The following is a 21,631-nucleotide window of genomic DNA, read 5'->3' as shown; positions in this document are numbered from 1 at the left end:
GAACTTAATCATTATCTGTTTTCCCACAAAGTGACATACTAATAGATACCAAAACGTGATTACTTTGGAGAGCGTGCTTCATATCTGACCCTAAAAGTGATATCCTGGGTCTATGACAATTACCCAGAAAATAAGTTAAGCCCCCTTTCATGGAACTAATTTCTAAAACCACCTGAAGGTAATGGGATCTTAGATGGTGCATCACATCTCTTCACTAGTGTGGTTTTCACAAGCCTGCAAAGAGTGCTATCCAAAGTGAGTAGAGGATGCAGTCCCTTGCCCCTTTACCAGGGAACACTCACAAGTAGATGAAGGAGAAAAGTGTGAAAAGTCTCAGACTGAATTCCAATGCCAGGCTCTCATTCCCAGCCCTTGAGAGTGGATAGAGAACATTAAATGGAAGGAGAATCTGTATTCCTTAGTTAGATTCATGTGAGGTCATACTACATGTTTTAATGTGATTTCAAACCTATGCAGATCTAATGTGAAGGAGATGAGCTGAGCGCCTACACCTTCACAGGCACGAGGTCTCAAAGACCATCAGAGGGCTATGATCGAGTTAGGGTTCATTCTACAGTGTCCCTTTTTTCAATTAAGGTGAAATCTGAAATACAGTACAAAAGTCCCTTGATGAAATCATGGTAACAGACATAAATGAAGAAAGAGCAACAAGTCTTTAGGAGAACATCCACAATCCTTTGAATGACTCATTCTTTAGCGCCAGCCAGGCTCCACCAGAGAAGGGGAAAATGCAAATAAATGTGTTTCCCAAATATGAATGCCTTTTTATGGTGATACTAACTTTCAATATGGCTACACAAAGTTTCAATAAAGAAACACAAATATTTTTGAAAGAGCATTTATTTTTATCATCTGGGGTAATTCATTATTGATTTTGGTTGTGATGATATTATAGCCTTTTTTTTAAGCTTTAAGAGCTGCTTCGAAGTAAAGGGCAACAGTGGCCATGGGGACTATAGTTGCACAAAACAGGGAGATTTACAAATGTCTTCTGCACTGTCACCTTCTATTAGGCAAGAGATCAGTGATATTTATTAGTAAATTAATTTGCAGTTAATGACTCGTTTACATTGCATAGTATTACTCCCAATAGGCAGGGTTTTAAGATGTCAGTAAAATGTGTTTAACTCAGAGGCAGGCAGGCAACAGAACCACCAGTTCTGTTGCCTACCTGCCTCCATTCACCAAAATGTCAGGGGTAGCGGAAGTGACATCACATGCCATTTGAGCTTTTCTTTCACTCAAAACACACATACACACATATTCACCCATACACACACTCTCTCTTACATATGCACACTCTCACCCACAAGAATGCACAGAACATACATAAAACATTTTTTTTTACTTACCTCAGCTGCCAGATAGGGTCATATTCCAGCTAACTGTACTCCATTTTTATACCACACTAATAGTGACATTATATTATTCACTATTACTGTAATATAAAAACTGATTGGAAACAAGGAAAGTGGTGTCTTGACCAGCATCCATAAGGATGAGCTGCCCCTGGCACTGACTTTGCCACCTCTGAAGTCAGGGGTCGCAAAGGCACTGCTAGTCGTTACAAAGGGCAAGCCAGGCGTCGCAGCTGTGACCCCTTGATGATGTCCATGCTGAAAGTGAGATGAATTAAAATGTGTCACGGAGTCTGAAGAAAAAGGGATGCTACCAAAAAGCTTAAGTAAGATTCCATTCTAAAATGCATTGCCTCTGTAATTAAGAATCTGGGTTAAAACATGTAAAGCAAAACCCTGTGCTTCAGAGAGTGTGCCGCCTGACCAGCATGTGGGTGCTACTGAGGTTTCTGTTATTGCCTTTAGATCAACAACATACGCCTAGATTAAGCTAGAACTATTGTCATTGCTTGCTGGCAGCATCTGATAAATAAGTAACAACAATATTTTTGGGAGTACATAATTAGAATGAAAATATTTCATTTCTGAAAATATTAGACCAAATTAAACATTACTCATGATTGTGGAAGTGGAATTCATCTTCATAGTGTCTTGTTCACTCCTGTTTTTTTTCACACTACTTTCCTCTATAGTCTTCGAGTCTGTTAGTCTTTCACATAAAATGGAGATTACAATAACAAATAATGTGACCATTGCCCTCTGCAAAGAGGCCAAGGATGATTATCATGTAGTGTGCAACTATAGGTCTTTTAATCGTGCCCAGTCATTAATATGTATCCACAAGTTGAACTCACCCAGACACATAGAAGGCACTCAGAGCACAGTATACAATATACAAGATCTGTGTGTTACATTAAGAAGGTACAGAAGCACACCTGGGAAAGCAAATGCACCTAGGGTGAGCAAGATTAAATAAAACAGTGTAAACTGTTAAGCATCGCTGACATGCAGGAGGAGAGCCTGTTAACGGGATGGGAACCACTCATTTCTCACAGCACTATTTTATATGTTTTTTTGGGAGGGAAATCACAAACACAGTGCAATTTGTCTCTGTGTGAGCTATTCGTATTATATCATGCAAGTTGGACTCATTTCTACACAAGTAATTTTATCAGAAGAACAATGAAATGTTACATTTAAAAAGCAGCCCCTTCTTTTCACGCAAATGGGTTTTGCACACTGACTGTTTCTACAAAATGGCTTGTCAAAGAGCATTGTATCAACAAATAAGCACATTCAGTTATGTTTCTGAAGTTCTTTTTTAGTACCGCCTCGTTATATATTGGTCACATGTAGCACACATGAATTTAGGAGCTGGTTTGTGCTACCTTATACAGCAGGCCTGCAGACCATCAACAGTAGAACCTGTAATCATACAGCGTCGGGATCTCGGGGTCAAAAGGTGCAGCAGCATGACATTAATTCTCGAAATGTGGTCCCCCGGATGTTAATAAAACATGAAAAAGAAACCGGTTTCCTTAAAAACTGGAAAAATAAAGACAAACTTCTGATGTCTCTTTATGTGCGAGCTCTAAGCCTCTTACTGCTTGGCATGTAAAGGGTGGCTGGGCGGGCACGCAGGTGCGCATTTTAGGGGGAACACTAACCATGACTCAATAAGGAGATCCACACCAATTTATAAAATTAACATGTATATTTATATAACTTTAGCACCAAGATTATCAAAATGAAGTACTGTTTGCAATAGAAGGTTTAAAGAAAACAGGTTTTCGATACTTAAAAGTACCTGAAGCACTTTGAAGTAATGTTATCCTATGGTGGAAAAACATGTATTGCATTTAGGCACACAATAGCGACTTACAGGACCAGTTTTTTTAACTTCTGGACTTCCGGTGAGTATGGGGGCAAGGTCCAAGGCAGCACCAACAGTTCACTTCGGGCAGTGCCTTACAGCGTTGGTGGCCCCATTCAACTCTGGAGATCAGTCCATCAGAAAAGAGGCTGCAGGCTCAGTTTGGAGGACCATTAGGGCAGAGCTAACAGGGGGGCTCAACTCTTGCGTGGTTTGGGGACACCTTTGCTTCAGTCGCTTTAGAGGGGGGCTGCAAACAGAGACTGCAGCTTCAGGTAGTCCACAGTGGGCACGTCCGAAGGTGAGATTTGTCCCTAGGCAGCACTGGCCCACTTGAGCCTGGGCTAGGAAGCACAGGTGCAGTGGTGCTTTGTGGCGTCAGGTTTTTGAAGTTCTGGAGTCTCACAATCTTCTTTAGGGTCCCTGCAGGATGTGGGGAAGAAGCTCTTCTGCTCCATGGGAGTCTTTTATTTTTTGTTGAAGGCAGGCAGGCCTCCAAGGCTTTGAAGGCATAGCAACTGCAAGACAAGTTGACTTTTGGCGCACTCTGTCGGGATCAGCGGACATACCAGCGGGGCTGGCACTGGGTCAGTTGCTTCTTCCACAGTATGTGCTTTGGCTGCTCTTCAGTGTCTTCATTCTTCGTTGGTGGACAGGAATCTGGGGGACCACAATGGCACCGTTGGCCTACTTCAGGTTGGGCTAAGCGGCCCGGTGCAGTGGTTCTTTCGGGTGTCGGATTTTTGCGGTCTTGGAGCCTCACAGTTCAGTCACTGGTACCTGCAAGATGCAGGTGAACAGCTCAGCTGTTCCACAGGAGTTTCTGAGTCTTTGGTGACGTTCTGGCATTACTCCCTGGCATTAGAGGATCAGCAGCTGGCAGGGTAAGATGACTTTGGCACAATTGTCGAGAACAGGTGAACAGGCCAGAAGGGCTGGTGCCAAGTTAGTTGCTTCTTCTGCAGTACTTGCTGTTGCAGCTCTCAGGCCTTTTTTCTTTTGGTCAGCAGGGTCTGATTTCCTGGTGCCGGGCCCCCCTAAGTACTGAATTTAGAGGTGTTGGGGGAGTCAATACCCCATATATATATGGCCTCTTCGTGGGGGAAGTGGGCATAACCCTGTCCTTGAGACCCTAAATTTGCCATCACCAAGATGGCCAATTCTGAAAAGTCACATCTACTTCAGGTAGCCCAGTTCAGGGGTGGTGCTCTCCTGAGGGTGGACATGCCTGTCTTGGCTCTTTTCCAGTTGCTAAAGAGCTTTGGACTTTCTTGTGAGAGAAGCCAGATTTCAATAAAAAAGTGGTGGGCCTCTTTGAAGTGCCCCGTTCTTGGAATGCTAGTCCGCAGGTCATCCTGTGGGCAGGGGTGCCAAGCACACTCTGCCTGTGCAGGTTTGGTTTATGGCCTCCTTAGAGCAAAGACCCTCATGCTTGGGGGTCAAAAACCTGTTTCTGGTGGCACACTGGCAAAAAACAATTAGTCAGCACACCAATAGCTGGTAGGGTTTCAGCAGATCGCTGTTAGGAGACCTATGGGTGCATGTATAACTAAATCTGACACTGGCATCAGTGTGGGTTTATCAATACGAGATGTCTAATCTAATACCAAACATCCTTATTTTCTGTGAAGCCCTCATGTAGCTGGGGAACTGATTTTCATCAGTGTCCAGCACATGTTTTCAAAACAGCTTAGTGAGGGTTGACTTCGGGACACTCTTTAATACATCAGTCCCTAGGTACCGGGGGTACCATTTACTAGGGGCTTACAGTGGGCACTAAAAGTATCACCAATTAGGCAAACCAATTGCACAGTTCTGGGATCTGACACTGGGGACCTGGTTAGCAGGAACCTAGTGCACCTCCAGTCGAAATCACATCAAATGGCAGATGAAAAATGGGGGGGGCATGTCAAAATCTCCACTTTCCAACAGATGTTGCAACCTGAAGGAGTATAATTGTCCCATTGATGGTGCATTTATTTCCTTCAGGTGTAAATCTGTATGTGGTTTCTTGCAAATAAGAGGTGTGCTCCTAAAGGTAAATGTTGACACGTTATGCCTTGTATTTAGGGACACCTCAGGTCATACAACAATATTCTGTGTCAGTGAACAAAGAATGAGTCCCATATCCAGCAATGAGTGGCAGGCATTGAAGAATCAATCTACAAATCGTATTTGCTGGGGAACCAGCTTGAAGTTTACAAACCAGGCATGCAGCTGTGTTTTGCACTACCTGGAGCTTGGCCAATAGGGTAGTCATTAGCAGCTGTGAGCAAAGCATTGCCAAGGTCAAGGCGACTAATGGCAAGGGCATAAACCAGAGTCTGCTTTGCCGAGGATGGTAGCCATGGGAAAACCTTCGTCAGTAACCGCATGGTAGCAAAGCATGCCCCACAAGTAGTGGTAATCTAGTCCTTATGGAAAGGGCCTGGTTTAATGTAACACCCAGATTTTTAAACATGAACCTGAAGGGGGCCAGAGGTCCTCGGGATTGCCAAACACCACCTCCTCTGTTGTTTTACCATTAAGTTGAAGGCAGTTTGCCATCATCCAGGCTGCGATCCTCCACAATTTTTTTTTTTTTAAATTAACCCCAACAAGTTGCTCAAAAGTGGACTTTCCAGACAGAAATCATCAGGCAATTCTCGCCGCTCAAACTCACCGCTTTATTTTGTGACTTGTGTAGTTGCCTCAGTGTCTAATTTTGAAAGCAGCTTTATATCATCCATCAGGCCCCCCAGAAATGCAAGCATTGTATCACATAATACTATAAAATGAACAGCTCTAAACATATTGAATAAATCAAGCATTGCGGTTATGATAAGTATGTCTTTTAAAATTACAATCAAATACATGATCGCCAATATGCAATGGGCAGCCTGGTCGCCCTTAAGTATAAAATCTCCTCAGTGTGATCCCGAGGGTATCTTAATACACCTGCTCCCACCAAAGACGCATGACGAGATGTTGCTGATAGCCTATTCCTCTTGGTCAGTTTCTGGCATCCCACCAGAGATCAGTTCAGTCCCACCAGGCGGTAGCCAGTGGATGGAGTATACATCCCATTTTGCAAAAACAAGAAAGCCAGTTAGTTTGGCCTGCACACGTGCAAGGAATTCCATTATGAGGCTCTGACCCTGGACTTCCTTTCCGGCACCATCTCCACAGAAATCACTCAAGGCCAGGCTACAGGCCTCCAGAAGCACCACCTGCTGTCTCGGTACCAAGGCTGTCTTCAAGGATGGCTGCTATTGTACGAACTTACTCCACACCAAAAGAAAAAGAGAGCACATTCTAACAACTGCACTTCCCTTCAAATGTGCTGTTCGATCCCCCACAACACCTTCCTTTCATTCAACCAGATTATGGAGTCATATTTGTGCCATGGGCTTTGTCATCCTGCCACGTTGCTGCAATATTCACATCACTCATCTTCATTCCCTTGCTACTGTTCCTCTCGGGTTTGTGCCCCAGGGTTGCCTACAAGGCTCTAGTGTTTGCCATCTCTTTTTATCTTCGGTTATTCTGATTCTCATTTCAAGCCATGTTTCGTAGCAGTAGCCTTCAGAAAGGCCAGCTTCTCCTCACGTAAAGTTGTAAGCCTCTGCGTGTTAGAAGTATTTTGAGCTTGGCGGGTCTTAAGCTCAAAAAATTCCACTGACCTGATAATTCTCGCCTCGGTGCCTATTCCAATCATGGAGTCCCACTCTGCAACTCTGGGCAATAGCTTGCTTAATCTCCACAACGGCCCCCACAACGCTAAGGATGCCTGGCCTCCACCTTGGGGGTGCCCAGGAGTGGACACCTCACAGGGAAAGCCAGGATGGGTTCCACAGCGGTATTCGTACAAGCGCCTTGAGACCCTTGCGGGTGAGTAGTGCGCTATACAAGTATCAATTTACATTTACACTACTGTGGCTTCTCTAAATGGATGGCCATAAACAATCCCGGCTACATCTCGACCTCAGTCAGTGGAAGACACAAATAAGAGACTGGGGTGACTGTCCATCTCAGCTCCAAGCTACAGTTTTCACGGTGATACCATGACCTATACTGCGTGCCTAAATTGTCTGCTATTTTGTCGACTTGGAGGATGCATATTTCCCTACGCAAATTAATTTGAGTCGACAACCTCAAATTCCAAGGATATCCAACTTCAAAAATGCTATGGAGCATCTCTTCCACTAATATAACTACAGCGGGTGAATGTGGTATATTGCCAAATTTGTTGTAAGAAAGAATACGCTTTGACAAAGCCATTATAGAAAGCAAAAAAATTTAATATAAATGAGAAAATACGCTACTGTCTTCATGTTGTGGCCATATCTTTGCAATAAAGAATTTTAAATTAAAAAAAATACCAACAAAGCGCAGTATTAATACTTCCTAGCAGACAGATGTTGTTCAAACAACAAGAAAAAGCTTGGTGGAATTACTGTAATCTGAAGACATATTTTAAAAACATAATAGAAACTACAACAAGGACAAAGTATGGAAAGGAAGGATTATTGGCAAAGGAAGGTACACTTCTTTTTAGGAGGATGTGCACAATTGAATATGAAAAAATTACATGACTCATAGTGCAAAGCCCCGACAGCTAAAGTAGGCTTATATATTGCCCTGTGCTTCATGGTGCAGTGGATGGAAGCAAAAAGTGAATGAAACTTGAACAGGCCAATGGTGGAAGATGGCTAAATCCAATCCCCTCTATGTAGGTATATATTGCTTTATTTAATAAACAATTTTATTGCATCAAATTGGAAATCCATAGGAAGCGGTCTCTAGGACAGCTCTAAAATGGAACAACGTAGCAAGTATCTTTCATCTAACATAGCCATATATATAGAATTATAGATGGGTCACAATGAATTAAAGGGAAGTTTTCACTGAGTGGTTCTAAGTGATGTCAAATAGACAATGGGAGCTAAGCCTGACTTGTCTTTGATGTCAGTCAGAAACGTGAACATTTACATTTCTTCTTCATTTACGCAGGAGTGCACTGTTCTGATGGCAATCGTCCTCCAGAGTGTTAGGATCCACGTGTCTCCATGAGTGTATTCAAAAGTTCATGGTAATTCTGCAAGCATACATTCTGCATGTTGAAGTGCTCATGAAAATCTACGTCTGAACATTTACTGTAGGTCTCATGGGAGTCTTTCTGAATTTCATAAATGTTATAAATCTACTCCAAACATGGAATTAATCATACAGTAGTTATTTCAAACTCCTGAAAGGCTGGCTTTGTGAATTGGACCCAGTTAGAGGAAACTAACTGTACACCCAAAAAAATCTATTACTTCCAGAGAAAAAAGTAAGAGATTATAAAGAGGTTCCAGCCGAACCCCCGACCCACGCAAAGAACCCAGTCTCAGGGAGGAAGGTTGGAAGGAAAGGACCCATCTTTTAAAAAGTCACAAAATGTGACTGGTCAGTTATAAATGATTAAGTAGTGTACTGTCCAGGAGAAAACTGAGTGATTCGTCATGGTCAACTACAGCAGTGAAATACATATAGTTAAAAAAGTCGATAACAGGTTCTGAACACAAAGGTGGGTATGGGAGCTAGTATTAAGAAACACGAGAAGCAAAACTTGACCATGCCTTAGGATACTAAAAAGCAAGGTACTAAAGCCTATCGCCCAGTGGTGGAGTCACAGAACACATCAGACTCCACTATCACCAATTAGATTTCAGAAACTTCCTTAAGATTTAACTCTTCAAAATACATCTCAATCTCTAAAGTACTCACATCTTTATGTCCAGGACCTCCTTTACTGGTTTCTAGTCTGTTAACGTTTTTGTTTTTAATGTATCTCTTGATCTCTCCCAATAAAGAACACCGATGTCCATGTGGCTACCACCGCACTTTAGGAATAAAAAAAGGATACATAGTTGTACACTCTCTGGTACAAACAGTGAGTGTACTATCAGATGTGTTGTGGTTCGGAGGCGTACCACTAGGTAAGTGGAGCATCTCTGAACTGTACTCAATATGGGCAATAGAAGTAGGGCGTTTTCATAGTTTACTGAGGGAAATACTGTGTTGTAGTAAACTGGGAGACATACAGCTAATGAATTGACGACATTTGTCAGTTTCAAAGTGGCATAAAGTCAAGCCAAGCAATGCCACTAACAACATTAAAAAAAACTCTGTGTAAGATGCCGAGGCCTATTTCCTTCACTTTTAGTGTCTGGCGGACAGCAATTGCAACAGGGATGCAACGTAGACACAATCTGCTTGCAGGTCCGTTGTGGTTATTTTAGCAGAAATGCATCTTCAGACCCAAAATCACTTGTTCTTCCCTTACCGTGATATGGGGTCCTCATCGACGCCCTCCTCCGGTACAGATAGCAGCAGGAGCACAAGAAACAGCTGATCACTATCACCATGATTAAAAAAAAGAGCGATGCTGCAGAGGCGATCCCAGCAATCATCTTGGGGCTGGAAAAACAGACACAAAAACACAGAACATGTAACACAGTGTTTTTTGACAAAGCTATTAACTTGTTCACTTTTATTTTTTTCTTTGATAAAGAAAAGTGGATCAACATTTAGAACAGTAAAGCTCTAAATGCCCCGCCACAGAAGTAAACCACATTGTAAAGCATGACAAATATGCTTTGTCACTAGCATGCGCACTCTGACTACATTCTGAGAAACTGTCTGATTCGCGGTTTTTCAAATTGTGTTGGTAATGTGAGCTGTGTTGTGTCTGGGTACATACTGTACCTGGGGGGTTCTGAGTACCGGGGAGGGGGTGACCCCAGAGGAGCCATGGATGTTATCATCTTAGCCTCTTGTCACCAACCCGACTCCAGCTCCAACCAAGGACATAGAACACTGAGACATCATGACATCACAACATAACGTTCCACAAAGACTAGGACAGTGAACAGAGGCAGAATGCGAAACAAAACCTCAATGTAACACACATTTAGCCATCACAAACAACACAACAAAGAAGTGCAGAAAAGTCACATTTTACATTAACTCTTCTAAGCAAATCCATGGTGTGTATACGTCTGTACATGCATGAAGAGTAATAGAAAAATTGGCCTAAATCACAATTTTAACGTACCATGGTTAGTTTATTTTGTGTGTATTGTAACATTTATTTGAAGCATGTAGCCTTATATAAAGCATGACCAACATCACAAGACAACCTCCCATCCACATTAGTACCTCTCGAGTTTGTAGCAGTTATTGCTTGATTAAAATCATATGTGCATATTAATACCAATCTGTTGCAAATGAAACGAAAATACTGAGATGCATAAAGCTGTGCTTTTCTGGTCTGTACTCAACAAGGCCTCGGCTCCATCTTGAATTAACATGGCTTCTGCTTCATAATATTCATTGTGTTTATAGTTCTCATTTGAGACTGCACACAGCAAAATTTGCACTGTTTGTTTTGTAATGACGGATTTAGAATAACTCCGAAGGAAGTCTTTAGATACTTTCCAAGACTTTTCCTGTTCACAGGCTGTAGACCGTTCTTCTGTGTCTTTCCATTGTCTAGGTAACTAGTTTGTTCTGCCACCTCAGATGACATTAGGCCAAAAAGAGTTTAATAATAGGGGATAGTCCTAACATGGCGCAAATTTACGTTTTAAAATGCTGAACTGTGACTTACTGTCAAAATGCTCAATTTGCCAAGGGCTCCCCTACGGCGGGCACGCCGGGGCAAGTGTAAATGTGGGGCCGGCGGTGTGTGTCATCGCCGCTGCCACCATACAGCGAACAGTGGGAATTGGGCCCTGCGGTGTGCAGCCCCCGGAAGCAACACAAATGCTTCCAGGGTCTCGTTTCCTGTTTTCGTGCCCATCCCCGCTCTTACGGAGTGACGAGTGGGTCTCAGCATTCCACTCACTGGTAAACCAGGAACAGACCACCCGACAGCTATATTCAAGACTCATTCACTTTTTGCAAATTTTTCTGCTTTTGTTTCCCCTGCAGGTTGCTTAATTGATGGCATGTTCTGCTGCGCTCTCTGCATTCCTCCTGCTCGCCTCCACCTGCATTGCCTGAATTCTGTGATGTACTTGATACTTGCAGCAACGGGGGTGTCGATGGAGCAGTGCCTGGTTCTGAGCAGTGCAATGACAATGCTGCATGGATTTTGTCAGTTGCAGCACTGTATGCCCACTTCCAAGGACCCCGGACTGGATTATCATCACTTGGCAGGGCAAGACTCTCAGATGGCAGAGTCCAGTTGCTGTAGCAAATGAGTTGGAAGTCTTTTATGTCCCTGAGACTTCAGACAGGAGGTGAGTTAGCAAGCACTTGGAGTCACATTTCTTCTGGGTTGGAAAGATGCAGGTTCAGTCGTTCTCACTCTAAGGCAAGAGGGCAGCAGGCAGGTTAACACAGCAAAGTAGGAGTCCAGCAGAGTGACAGTTGTTCAGCAGTGTAGCAGTCCTTCTTCCTGGCAGAGTATCCGCAGTTCCAGAGGTGTACTGAAGTGGTGATGGCTGAGGTGTACAACTTATACACAGTTGTGCCTTTGAAGTGGGGGAGACAGCAAAGACATGCATTTAAAGTGCATAGAGGCCCTCCCTCCTGCCCTGGCTCCAGTCTTACTAGAAGGGAGTAGCAGCAGTATGAGTGTGGACAGGACATAGCCAATACAGGTGTAAGTGAGGCTGTGCCCAGCTCCTCTTTCCCATCCTGCCAGAGATGGCCCATTGAGACACACCTAAGCTCTCATTGTGTCTAGCTGTCTAGGAGGAATGCACAAAGCACAGCTGCCAACCATACGTGGTAATAATAATAACGTGGTAATAGTGTAAGTATTTATTTGTTGAATAATTAAAATCATTACAAACAAGAATAGATAAAAGCAACCTACATAAACAAACATATACTATGCACAAAGTTATAATCATCTAAAATTGCTTTAATAGTCAATTCCATAATAATGTTTAAACGTTTACACACTGTTTAAAATACAGGTATTAACTAGAGTACAATATATTAGCAGCAATCCCTGTTATAGCAGCATTTAACTTAAAGTGACAGTGTTGGCAGTAGGAAATACTAGTATAATACATTTTTCGCTGTTTTCCATTTACTAGCTATAGTAAAGTGCAATGTGCATAACTATAGTAGATTATTCTAATAGACCCTTCAACTGGCATACATTTTGAGTGAAACAATTCCTAAAATAAGTTTCTTATTTTACTTTGGATCACGATAAACAGTTATTTACTTGTTCTTCGTCTTTGAGTTTCTTCTCAACAATAATAATGAACTTAACAAAGTGGTAAGTAAGTTTTATATTGGCCCCACTCAAACAGGTAATAATTGCTTACCTGCATGTTCTAATTCCTAGTTCATTAAAAATTGGTTTTAGGATCAACTTCCGAGCCTCTGCCAAAGCTGGACATAAGGTTACGATGTGTGTTAGTGTTTCCTCCCTTTGACTACAAAGCCTGCAAATGCTCGATGCCCATTGATTTTCCCATTTTGGTATACCATCCTTTGTCGGATATCTTCCCAGCCTTAAATACATCAATGTATTCTTAAGCCTAGGTTTTAAATGATACGACAAGTAAGATTGAGGTGACAGCCTACCGAAAGAGTTAGCAACTGTCCAGAAATGACTTCTTTTCCTTAATTCCTCCTTGTCCGCTATAGTCGTTAATAATGCGGCCATTTGATTAATTTCTTTTTTTAAAACTATCCTGCTCCTCAATTCATCAGCCAATTAGAGCAGTCAAAATTACTTATGCATTCATTAAAATACAGCTGCCAATTTTTTTAATATTCCCCTTCTGAGATTTCAAGCCAGCATAACTTTGCCAGTGAACCTTCCTCTGAACGGACTAATGTTAAAAGAGACTTCAAGAATGTAGATTGACGCGCCAGAGATTGGTTTTTCAAACCAAATTCCAGTCTTATGTTTGCTCGACTAATATATTTGGGGATTTTAAAAACAGTTTTATATATTCTAATCTCTATATCGTCGAGCACTTTCGCGTCTTTGCCCCTAAAGATGAATGAGCAATATTCCAAAGATGGCATTAATTTTGCTCGCATCACCTTTATCAGATGGTCGTAATTGGGGCATAATAGTTTGTCTCTTAATTTTCTAAAAGCAAATGCAAGTGAGCAACCCCTGGCTTCAAATTGTTAAAATGCTGTCTAAAAATCAAACCATCGTCAAACGTGATTCCAAGGTATTTGTATAATTTCACATTTTCAATTACCATACCGTTAATATTCCACTCTTTAATCCTAGGCTTCCCTTTTCCCATAGTCATTATCTTTGTCTTTTTTATATTAATTGTCAGACCGTTTTGTGTAACATAACCATTAAAAGAGTTAATTAACCTTTTTAATCTTATTTCTGTTTGGCTCATTAAAATCGTGTCATCTGCATATTGCATATATTTAATTTCCTGACCATGAATAAACGGCGAATGCGAATTTATATTTTTTAAATGGGCTGGTAAATCAGCCATGAAAAGATTAAAAAGGCAAGGAGCCAAAACACACCCCTGTTTTAGTCCCACATTTGTAGCTAAACGTTGGGTCATGTGTTTACCATCGCCTATTTTGATTTGCACCCAGGTGTTGGAGTATAACAGTATAATCATTTTTAATAGAGACTCTGGTATACCCCAATTCTGTAGCTTCCTCCAAAGACTATTTCGTGGTACAGAATCGAAAGCGGCTTTCAAATCAATAAAACAAACATATAATCTTTGCTTCCTACTTTTGGCTCTCTCACCTAATAACGTTAGCTGCCAACCATACCCAGTCATGTGATCAGAGACAGCCTGCAGGCACAAAATGGCAAAGCAAGAAAATGCCAACTGCTAAAAGTGGCATTTTCAGGATTTCAACGTAACCATATATTTTAATTTTAAATTGTGAATCTAGAGACACCAGACTTGAAGGGTTTATCTCATTTTGCCACAAGGCAATGGTCATTACATCACATGTAGTGCACTGAAGTAAATACCCATAAGATGCACATGTCATAAATCACTTTGCCTTAAGGTAATTGTCAAAAACACAACAGTTAGTGCAATAAGGTAAATCACTGTAGGTTGCACACGTCCTAAAAACTTATCACTGTACACGAATACCACCTTACACCATCACTGTGCACATTTATGCAGTTCCTGCAAAGGGATACTTGTTGTCCCCTCATTGCAAGGTGTGAAACAACATACACATCATATTAGGGCATGAAACCAACAATGCTGTATTTAGGTTCATATAAAATACTACAGTCCAGTTCATCCAGCCATGCCATCTTCGACCTAGGAGCAGCAACTGCGCTCCTAATGTCAGAAATAAGGTAATCTGGGAAGTTGTCCCTACTTATTTATTTTATTTATTTATTTATTTAAAGGGTTTTATATAGCGCTGGCTGGACCCAAGAGTATCAGAGCGCTTTACAACTTGTTGGACACAACAGAATTACAAACAGAATAAAGATACAATTTGGTAATGAGGCATGGCACTGTGGAGAAATTTTGGAAAAAGGGTGCAATAAAGGTAGACCAGAGGGAAAAAAGAAATAGCAGATTAAGGTACGGGGAAAATAGATGGGAGAAGCGATTGTAGAGTAAGAGCGGAGAGGGGGAGCGGGAGAGAGATGAAATAAAGAGGCAACTGGTAAAAATAGGGGGAGAGAGGAGAAGGTGGTAGCTAGGAAGAGAGAAACAAGGGAAGAGCAAGGGAGTAGATAATGACAATGAGGGAGAAATAATAGATTAGGTGCCCCAGTATTTGTTTAGAAGGAGCAACTTGAGGTCTTTTTTTAAGCAGTCGTAGGAGGGATTGCAACGTAAATCTTTGGGAAGGGCATTTCAGATGGATGTCGCATTACCAGAGAAAGAGCGAGATTTTGTTGATTTCTTTTTGCATAAAGGAGGGACCAGTACAAGTGCATTAGTGCTCCTCAAAGTTCTAGAGCAGCCTGCTTTGTGGAGTTTGTCAGAGAGGTAGGAAGGGGTATTTTGGTGGAGGGCTTTGTGAGTGATGCAAGCAGTCTTGTAGGTAGATCTGCCTTCGATCGGAAGCCATTTCAGGTTTTTGAGAACTGGGGAGATGTGATCAAAGCGTTTGCATTTAGAGATTAGCCTGGCGGCATGGGTAAGGATCTATTTGAGAGGGGCTAGGTGGATTTTAGGAGTTCCAACGAGCATGGCGTTACCGTAATCAATTTTGGACAGGACCAAAGCTTGAACAACTGACTTAAAGTCACCAGCAGGAATAAAGGGTTTGATTTTTTTAAGATGGTGCAGTGTGAAGAGAGCACCTTTGGCTGAGTTTTTTATGTGGGGAATAAGACTGAGGTTCTGGGCGGTGCTGATGCCAAGGGATTTAACCGAGTTTGAGATGGAGAGAGAGCAGTTGAGAGCATTAATGTCAGAGATCCAGTTTTGGATAGGGAGCAGGTTGTTTTTTGGAGAGTTGGAGAGAAAAAAATGATTTCCGTTTTTTTTGGGTTTAGTTTTAGGTGGTTGTAGTGAAACCACAATTGTAACTTAGACAGAGTGTCATTTAGATGTAAGATGTCATCATGAGATTTGACTCTGTAATAGAGTTTTGTATCATCAGCATAGAGGTGATAGCTGAGTCCCGCTTGTTTAAGAATAAGAGTAAGAGGTTCCATGAAGAGGTTGAATAGAGTAGGGGAGAGAATAGAGCCCTGGGGGACACCCAAGGTGATTGGCTGTGGTTCAGAAAGGCAATTGCAGACTTTAATTTGTTGGGTTCTGTGTTGGAAGTATGAGGTGAACCACTTGAGTACATCACAACCCAAACCAAAACGTTCTTTGAGAGTATTGAGTAAAGTTAAATGGTTAACGGTATCAAAGGCAGCAGATAGGTCAAGAAGAATGAGAAGGGAAGATTGACCCTTATCGAGGGAACAATGGATGTCGTCAATGATGTTGAGCATTGCAGTTTCCGTGCTGCAGCCTTTTCTAAAGCCAGATTGAAAAGCGTCCAAGAGATTGAAAGAGTCAATATGTTTGTTCAATTGAAGCAGGACACATTTTTCCAGGGCCTTAGATAGGAAAGGAAGGTTGGAGATCGGACGAAGATTGTTTAAATCATTAGGATCGGCCATGACGTTTTTTATGATGGGGGTAATTTGGCCTGATTGAAGGGATGCCGGGACACAACCATTAGCAAGTGAGGAGTTAATTATAGATATCCAATAGGGGGCGATGATCTTTTTTTGTTCTTTGACCAAATGGGCCGGGAGGGGATCATTGGAATGTGAGGAAGGTTTGAGCTTGGTGATGATGTTGAGGACCTCAAGTTCAGAAACTGGGCTAAAGTAATTCCATGAAGCCTTGTTTTTTAGTTGTGGAACAGAATGGAAGGGTTCAGTTGGGGTGATAACAGGGTGGGGGGGTTGAGCAGGATCGTTGAGATTGGTGAGAGAGGAAGGTGGTAAGGGGGGAGGTTAGAGAGTAGAGGTTGGTAAACTAGAGGGGGTGTAAGGGCAAAGGTTTGTTCAATTTTGATGATTTTATCAGAGAAAAAGCGAACAATTTTCTAGCATCTTTCGAACGTAGCCAGTGTATTAGGGAGGGCTGAGGACGTCTGGGATTTGACGATGTTAAATAGTTCTTGTGGGCGGTTTCTAGCCTGGTCAAGTTGTGCACGGAAGAAGGAAGCTTTCTCATTAAAGATATGTTTTTTGTAGTTGGCCCTTGCAGTTCTAAGGAGGATAAGATTAGAGGGGGAGGGCTGTTGTCTCCAAGTACGTTCAGTCTGTCTGAGCGCATGTCTCTCTTTATTTAGGTCAATGTTGAACCAGGATCTGAAGGGTTTATTTTTTTTGTAGTTTTAGTTTAGCTGGGGCTATTAGATCAAGTGCTTTACTAATTGCCTTATTGTAGTGTTTGGTAAGATCCGAGGGACTTTGAGACGGAGGAGTGAGCTGTAAAAATTATTTTATTTTCGTCTCGAGTACGCTAGGAGGTATAGTGTGAAGGTTTCTGGATAACTTCTTTTGTTTTGTTAAGTTGGAGGGAGGGGTGGGCACAAAGTTATCGATCGTGAAAAGGATGAGGTGATGATCAGACCAATCAATGGGGGTAATGTGGGAGAGAGACTCCAGATCTCTGCTAGTGATAATAGCGTCAAGAATGGCTCCTTTGGAGTGAGTTGGAGAATCACAGAGTTGTTTAAAATCATTGATGTCAAGTAAGTTATTGATGAGAGTAACCGAAGGGTCATCGATTTTGTTAAAGTGGAGGTTGAAATCACAGAGGAAAAGGTTTCTCGATTTAGAGATAGATGACTGTATAAGAAGATCGGACAGCTCTTCAACAAAGGGGAGAGGTTCGCCAGGTGGGTGATAGATATTATGTAGGAAGATGGAAGGTGAAACCGGGACAGTGAGTTCTGCGCTAAGGTATTCATAGGTGGTCGGGTCGTGGAGGTTAGAAGGAGAGAATTGAAGTTCAGGTTTGTAAATAATGGCAAGGCCACCTCCTATTTTGACAGGCCTGTCTTTCCTGAGGATGGAATAACCAGGGGTCAAGAGCAAGTCAAAGTTAGGTGTGGAGAGGGGATTGAGCCAGGTTTCAGTCAGAAAGGCGATATCAATGCAATCACTGAGAATGGTTTTGGTGATTTCAGTAGCGTGACAAGAGGCTGATCGACAATTTACCAGAATGCATTTGAGGGATTTATGATCAGCTGGAATAGTGGAGGGGCATGGGTGGATACAAGTGAGTTGCTTAGGGGGTCTAGGTGAACCTGGGGAGGATGGGATTCGACTGGTGCCCAGACTAACTGGGATAGATGAGTGTGATGGAGGGGAATTTGTAATTTGGGGGGTGGTGGGCGGGTAGTCATAATTGAGGACAGGTAGGGTGTTGGGGGGAGGAGGAGAAGAGGGGAGAGGCGGACACAATGAAATAACAATGTTTGAGGGACTAGGAGGAGAGTTGTCAATGGGGGAATTATTCCCTTGGATATAGTGCGCAGGGGATAATTGTAAGGGATCAGAGGGATAAGAGCAATGGGAATGGTTCCTAGTGGAGAGCGAGGTGACTTCATTCTTAAGTGAAGAGAGATCTAAAACTAAGGTTGCGAGGTGAAGTTCAATATTGAGGAGTGTTTGGGTAAGAAGTGTTATAGGAAAGGGGGCTAGGGGATCAGAAGGTAGTCGTGCAAGATCCGGGCTATTAGGGGTAGAAGGATTAGGGTGAGAAAGGGGAGGGAAACCGGGCGGAGGGAGTAGAGTGGAGTTATATTTACGAGGAGCAGGGGGCAGTGAAGTGTGGGAGAAAGCATTCACAGGAGTAAGCATGGAGTCCTGAGGGAAAAGAAGGGTCTGGGAAGGGAGTTGGGAGAAGTTATTGAAGAGAGAAAGGGGTGAAAGGAGGCCAATATAGGAGATAGGAGGAGTTCGAGGGGCCATAGTGGGAACAAGGGAAGGTGTTACATAAGGATGGTTAAGGGTTTGAATGGCTGAAGGTAAAGTAGAGAGATTACCAAGCGTGGGTGATTTACGGGTAATACCAGGGGCGCTTGGAGGTTCGTGGCATGAGGGTATCAAGGGGGGAGAGTGTGGGAGATAGAGGGGATCGTAAGAAAATCAGGGGGGGGGATTTCACTAGAGGTTGTGGTGGAGAGCAACAGAGATATGGGGGATTCCATTGAGGTTGGCGCGATAGGAGATGGCATGGAAGGGGTCAATGTGTGTGGGGACAAAAAGGTGTCTTGTGTTTGGGAGGCAGGGCAGTGTGGGAAGTACGTTTAGTGATAGGGAGCTAAAGTGGAGTTCGAAAATAGAAAGGTGGTGTTCGGGGCCTTGAATGAGGATATTTCCAGATTTGAAAATAGAGATGTCGATTTCTCCAGGGAAAGTGGGGGAAGGAGTGGTGGAAAGTTTAAGACCGTATGGAATTTTGCAAGACTTCGTGACAGGAATATGTTGGAGAAAGATGCTTTTCCATTTGGAAGGGCGTTTGGTGAAGAAGATGTCGTTTTTTTTTATGATGGTGTTAAGGCTATGGTAGTTGTCAACTAATAAGGTTTCGTGGTGGCAGATGAGAAGGTTATGCTTGAAGTTTTTCTTCCTATTCTTGGAGAGGGTTGAGGGGTAAAGGATGGATCAAAGAGTTAGGGCCGTGTCTGGAAATGCGAGAGTCCGGTGACAGGAGAGAATTGTTGAGGGGAGGCATGATGAGATTACACTATGGATCTGAGGGATGGGGGAGAAGAGCAGGAGGACGGATTTGGATGAGGCGGATGAGTGTAGTGGGAAAAGGAGGGAAAGGCAAGAGGGGCGGGAAGAAATCAGAGAGATAGGGACTACACAACGTGAAGAGGAGGGTCACGCAATAAGTTGGTAGGATTGAGAGGCTGTAAGAGAGGAGGGAAGATGGGAGGGGGGGTGGAGGGAAGAGGAAGGGGTAGAGTAGGATTGAAGGGGATAAGAAGGATAGAAGTCAGTGGAAAGGAGGAGTGGAAGAAATCAATGAAGAAAAAAAGGCAGGGGGAGAGCAAGTGTCGTTGAATGTCCCAAAAAATATAGAATACAAATTGTAGAAATTTACATTACAGTAAGCATATACCATTGAGTAAAACAATATAACTGCAAATATAATTGAAGATTAATAGTATGATTAAGACTGCATAAAGGTTAAATGATGTAGATTCCTAAGAATGCACACAGAGCATTACTGAGTAAATAATTAGAGCCGTTATACTGCCGTTTAGACCGCATAAAGGCTAACTGAGGTACATTTCTAAGAGAGCACACAGAGCATTAGTGAATAATAATTAGAGCCGTTCACAGTAAAAATTCAAACAGGATAAAGTAGCCAAACAATTCAAAATAAATAAGATAAAGTGGCAGAGTGATTAGAATCAAAGAGATAGATTAGAGGCGACAGAGAGAAGCTTAGGAGTAGTTTGCAATAGTGGAATTACGGGGGGGGCAATAGGGGAGGAGTGCTGACATGTGGTGCTATCACAGGTATGTTTAAGGGTAAGATTCAGAGAGTAAATAAGTAGAATACCAAATTAAAGTACACATATAAACAGAAAGGTAGAGTAAGATAGTACAAGGTAAGGTAAAGTGAGGTAGTTCAAAATGCGTAACATTCCTAAGAATGTACACAGAGCATTAGAGAATAGTGATTAGAGCCGTTCACAGTGATATTCCAACCGGATATAAGAGTCATACATTCAAATAAAATAAAATAAAGTGGCAGAGTGATTAGATTCAGAGAGATAGATAACAAGCATTTGCAATGCAATGGTCTCGGCATCATTAAAGGTAGAGCAATTGGCATTGCTCATGACATTTCTTTTTTTTTCTTTAAATCATAAATAAATGGCATTGTCATTTACATTGCCAATACACAGCACTCTGCACTAAACAGCACACACCACTCTGCACCTGCACTCACTGCTCTGCACACTCACTCTGCACACTCACTGCTCTGCACACTCACTACTCTGCACTCTGCACTCACTACTCTGCACTCTGCACTCACTACTCTGCACTCACTACTCTGCACTCACTACTCTGCACTCACTACTCTGCACTCACTACTCTGCACTCTGCACTCACTACTCTGCACTCTGCACTCACTACTCTGCACTCTGCACTCACTACTCTGCACTCTGCACTCACTACTCTGCACTCTGCACTCACTACTCTGCACTCACTACTCTGCACTCACTACTCTGCACTCTGCACTCACTACTCTGCACTCTGCACTCACTACTCTGCACTCTGCACTCACTACTCTGCACTCACTACTCTGCACTCTGCACTCACTACTCTGCACTCACTACTCTGCACTCACTACTCTGCACTCACTACTCTGCACTCACTACTCTGCACTCTGCACTCACTACTCTGCACTCACTACTCTGCACTCACTACTCACACTCACTACTCTGCACTCTGCACTCACTACTCTGCACTCACTACTCTGCACTCACTACTCACACTCACTACTCTGCACTCACTACTCTGCACTCACTACTCACTACTCTGCACTCACTACTCACTACTCTGCACTCACTACTCACTACTCTGCACTCACTACTCACTACTCTGCACTCACTACTCACTACTCTGCACTCACTACTCTGCACTCTGCACTCACTACTCTGCATTCACTACTCTGCACTCACTACTCTGCACTCACTACTCTGCACTCACTACTCTGCACTCTGCACTCACTACTCTGCACTCACTACTCTGCACTCACTACTCTGCACTCTGCACTCACTACTCTGCACTCACTACTCTGCACTCACTACTCACACTCACTACTCTGCACTCACTACTCTGCACTCACTACTCACTACTCTGCACTCACTACTCACTACTCTGCACTCACTACTCACTACTCTGCACTCACTACTCACTACT

The 21,631-nt window shown here is 42.7% G+C and overlaps 1 protein-coding gene across 2 annotated transcripts in view; it reads right to left on the bottom strand.

Moving 5' to 3' along the window:
• The window catches only part of SHISA4 (shisa family member 4), a 531,710-nt gene that overhangs the window by 370,678 nt on the left and 139,401 nt on the right, over positions 1 to 21,631 (bottom strand). For both annotated transcript variants that reach the window (XM_078644153.1, XM_078644154.1), the window contains exon 3: positions 9,560 to 9,693. In XM_078644153.1, the coding sequence (XP_078500279.1) occupies positions 9,560 to 9,693 (134 nt within the window). The remainder of the gene's footprint in view (positions 1 to 9,559; positions 9,694 to 21,631) is intronic.

This window comes from Lissotriton helveticus, chromosome 5_1 (genome assembly GCF_964261635.1).
Source record: "Lissotriton helveticus chromosome 5_1, aLisHel1.1, whole genome shotgun sequence".
Classification (NCBI taxonomy): Eukaryota; Metazoa; Chordata; class Amphibia; order Caudata; family Salamandridae; genus Lissotriton; species Lissotriton helveticus.
This window is presented reverse-complemented; position numbering and strand designations above follow the sequence as displayed.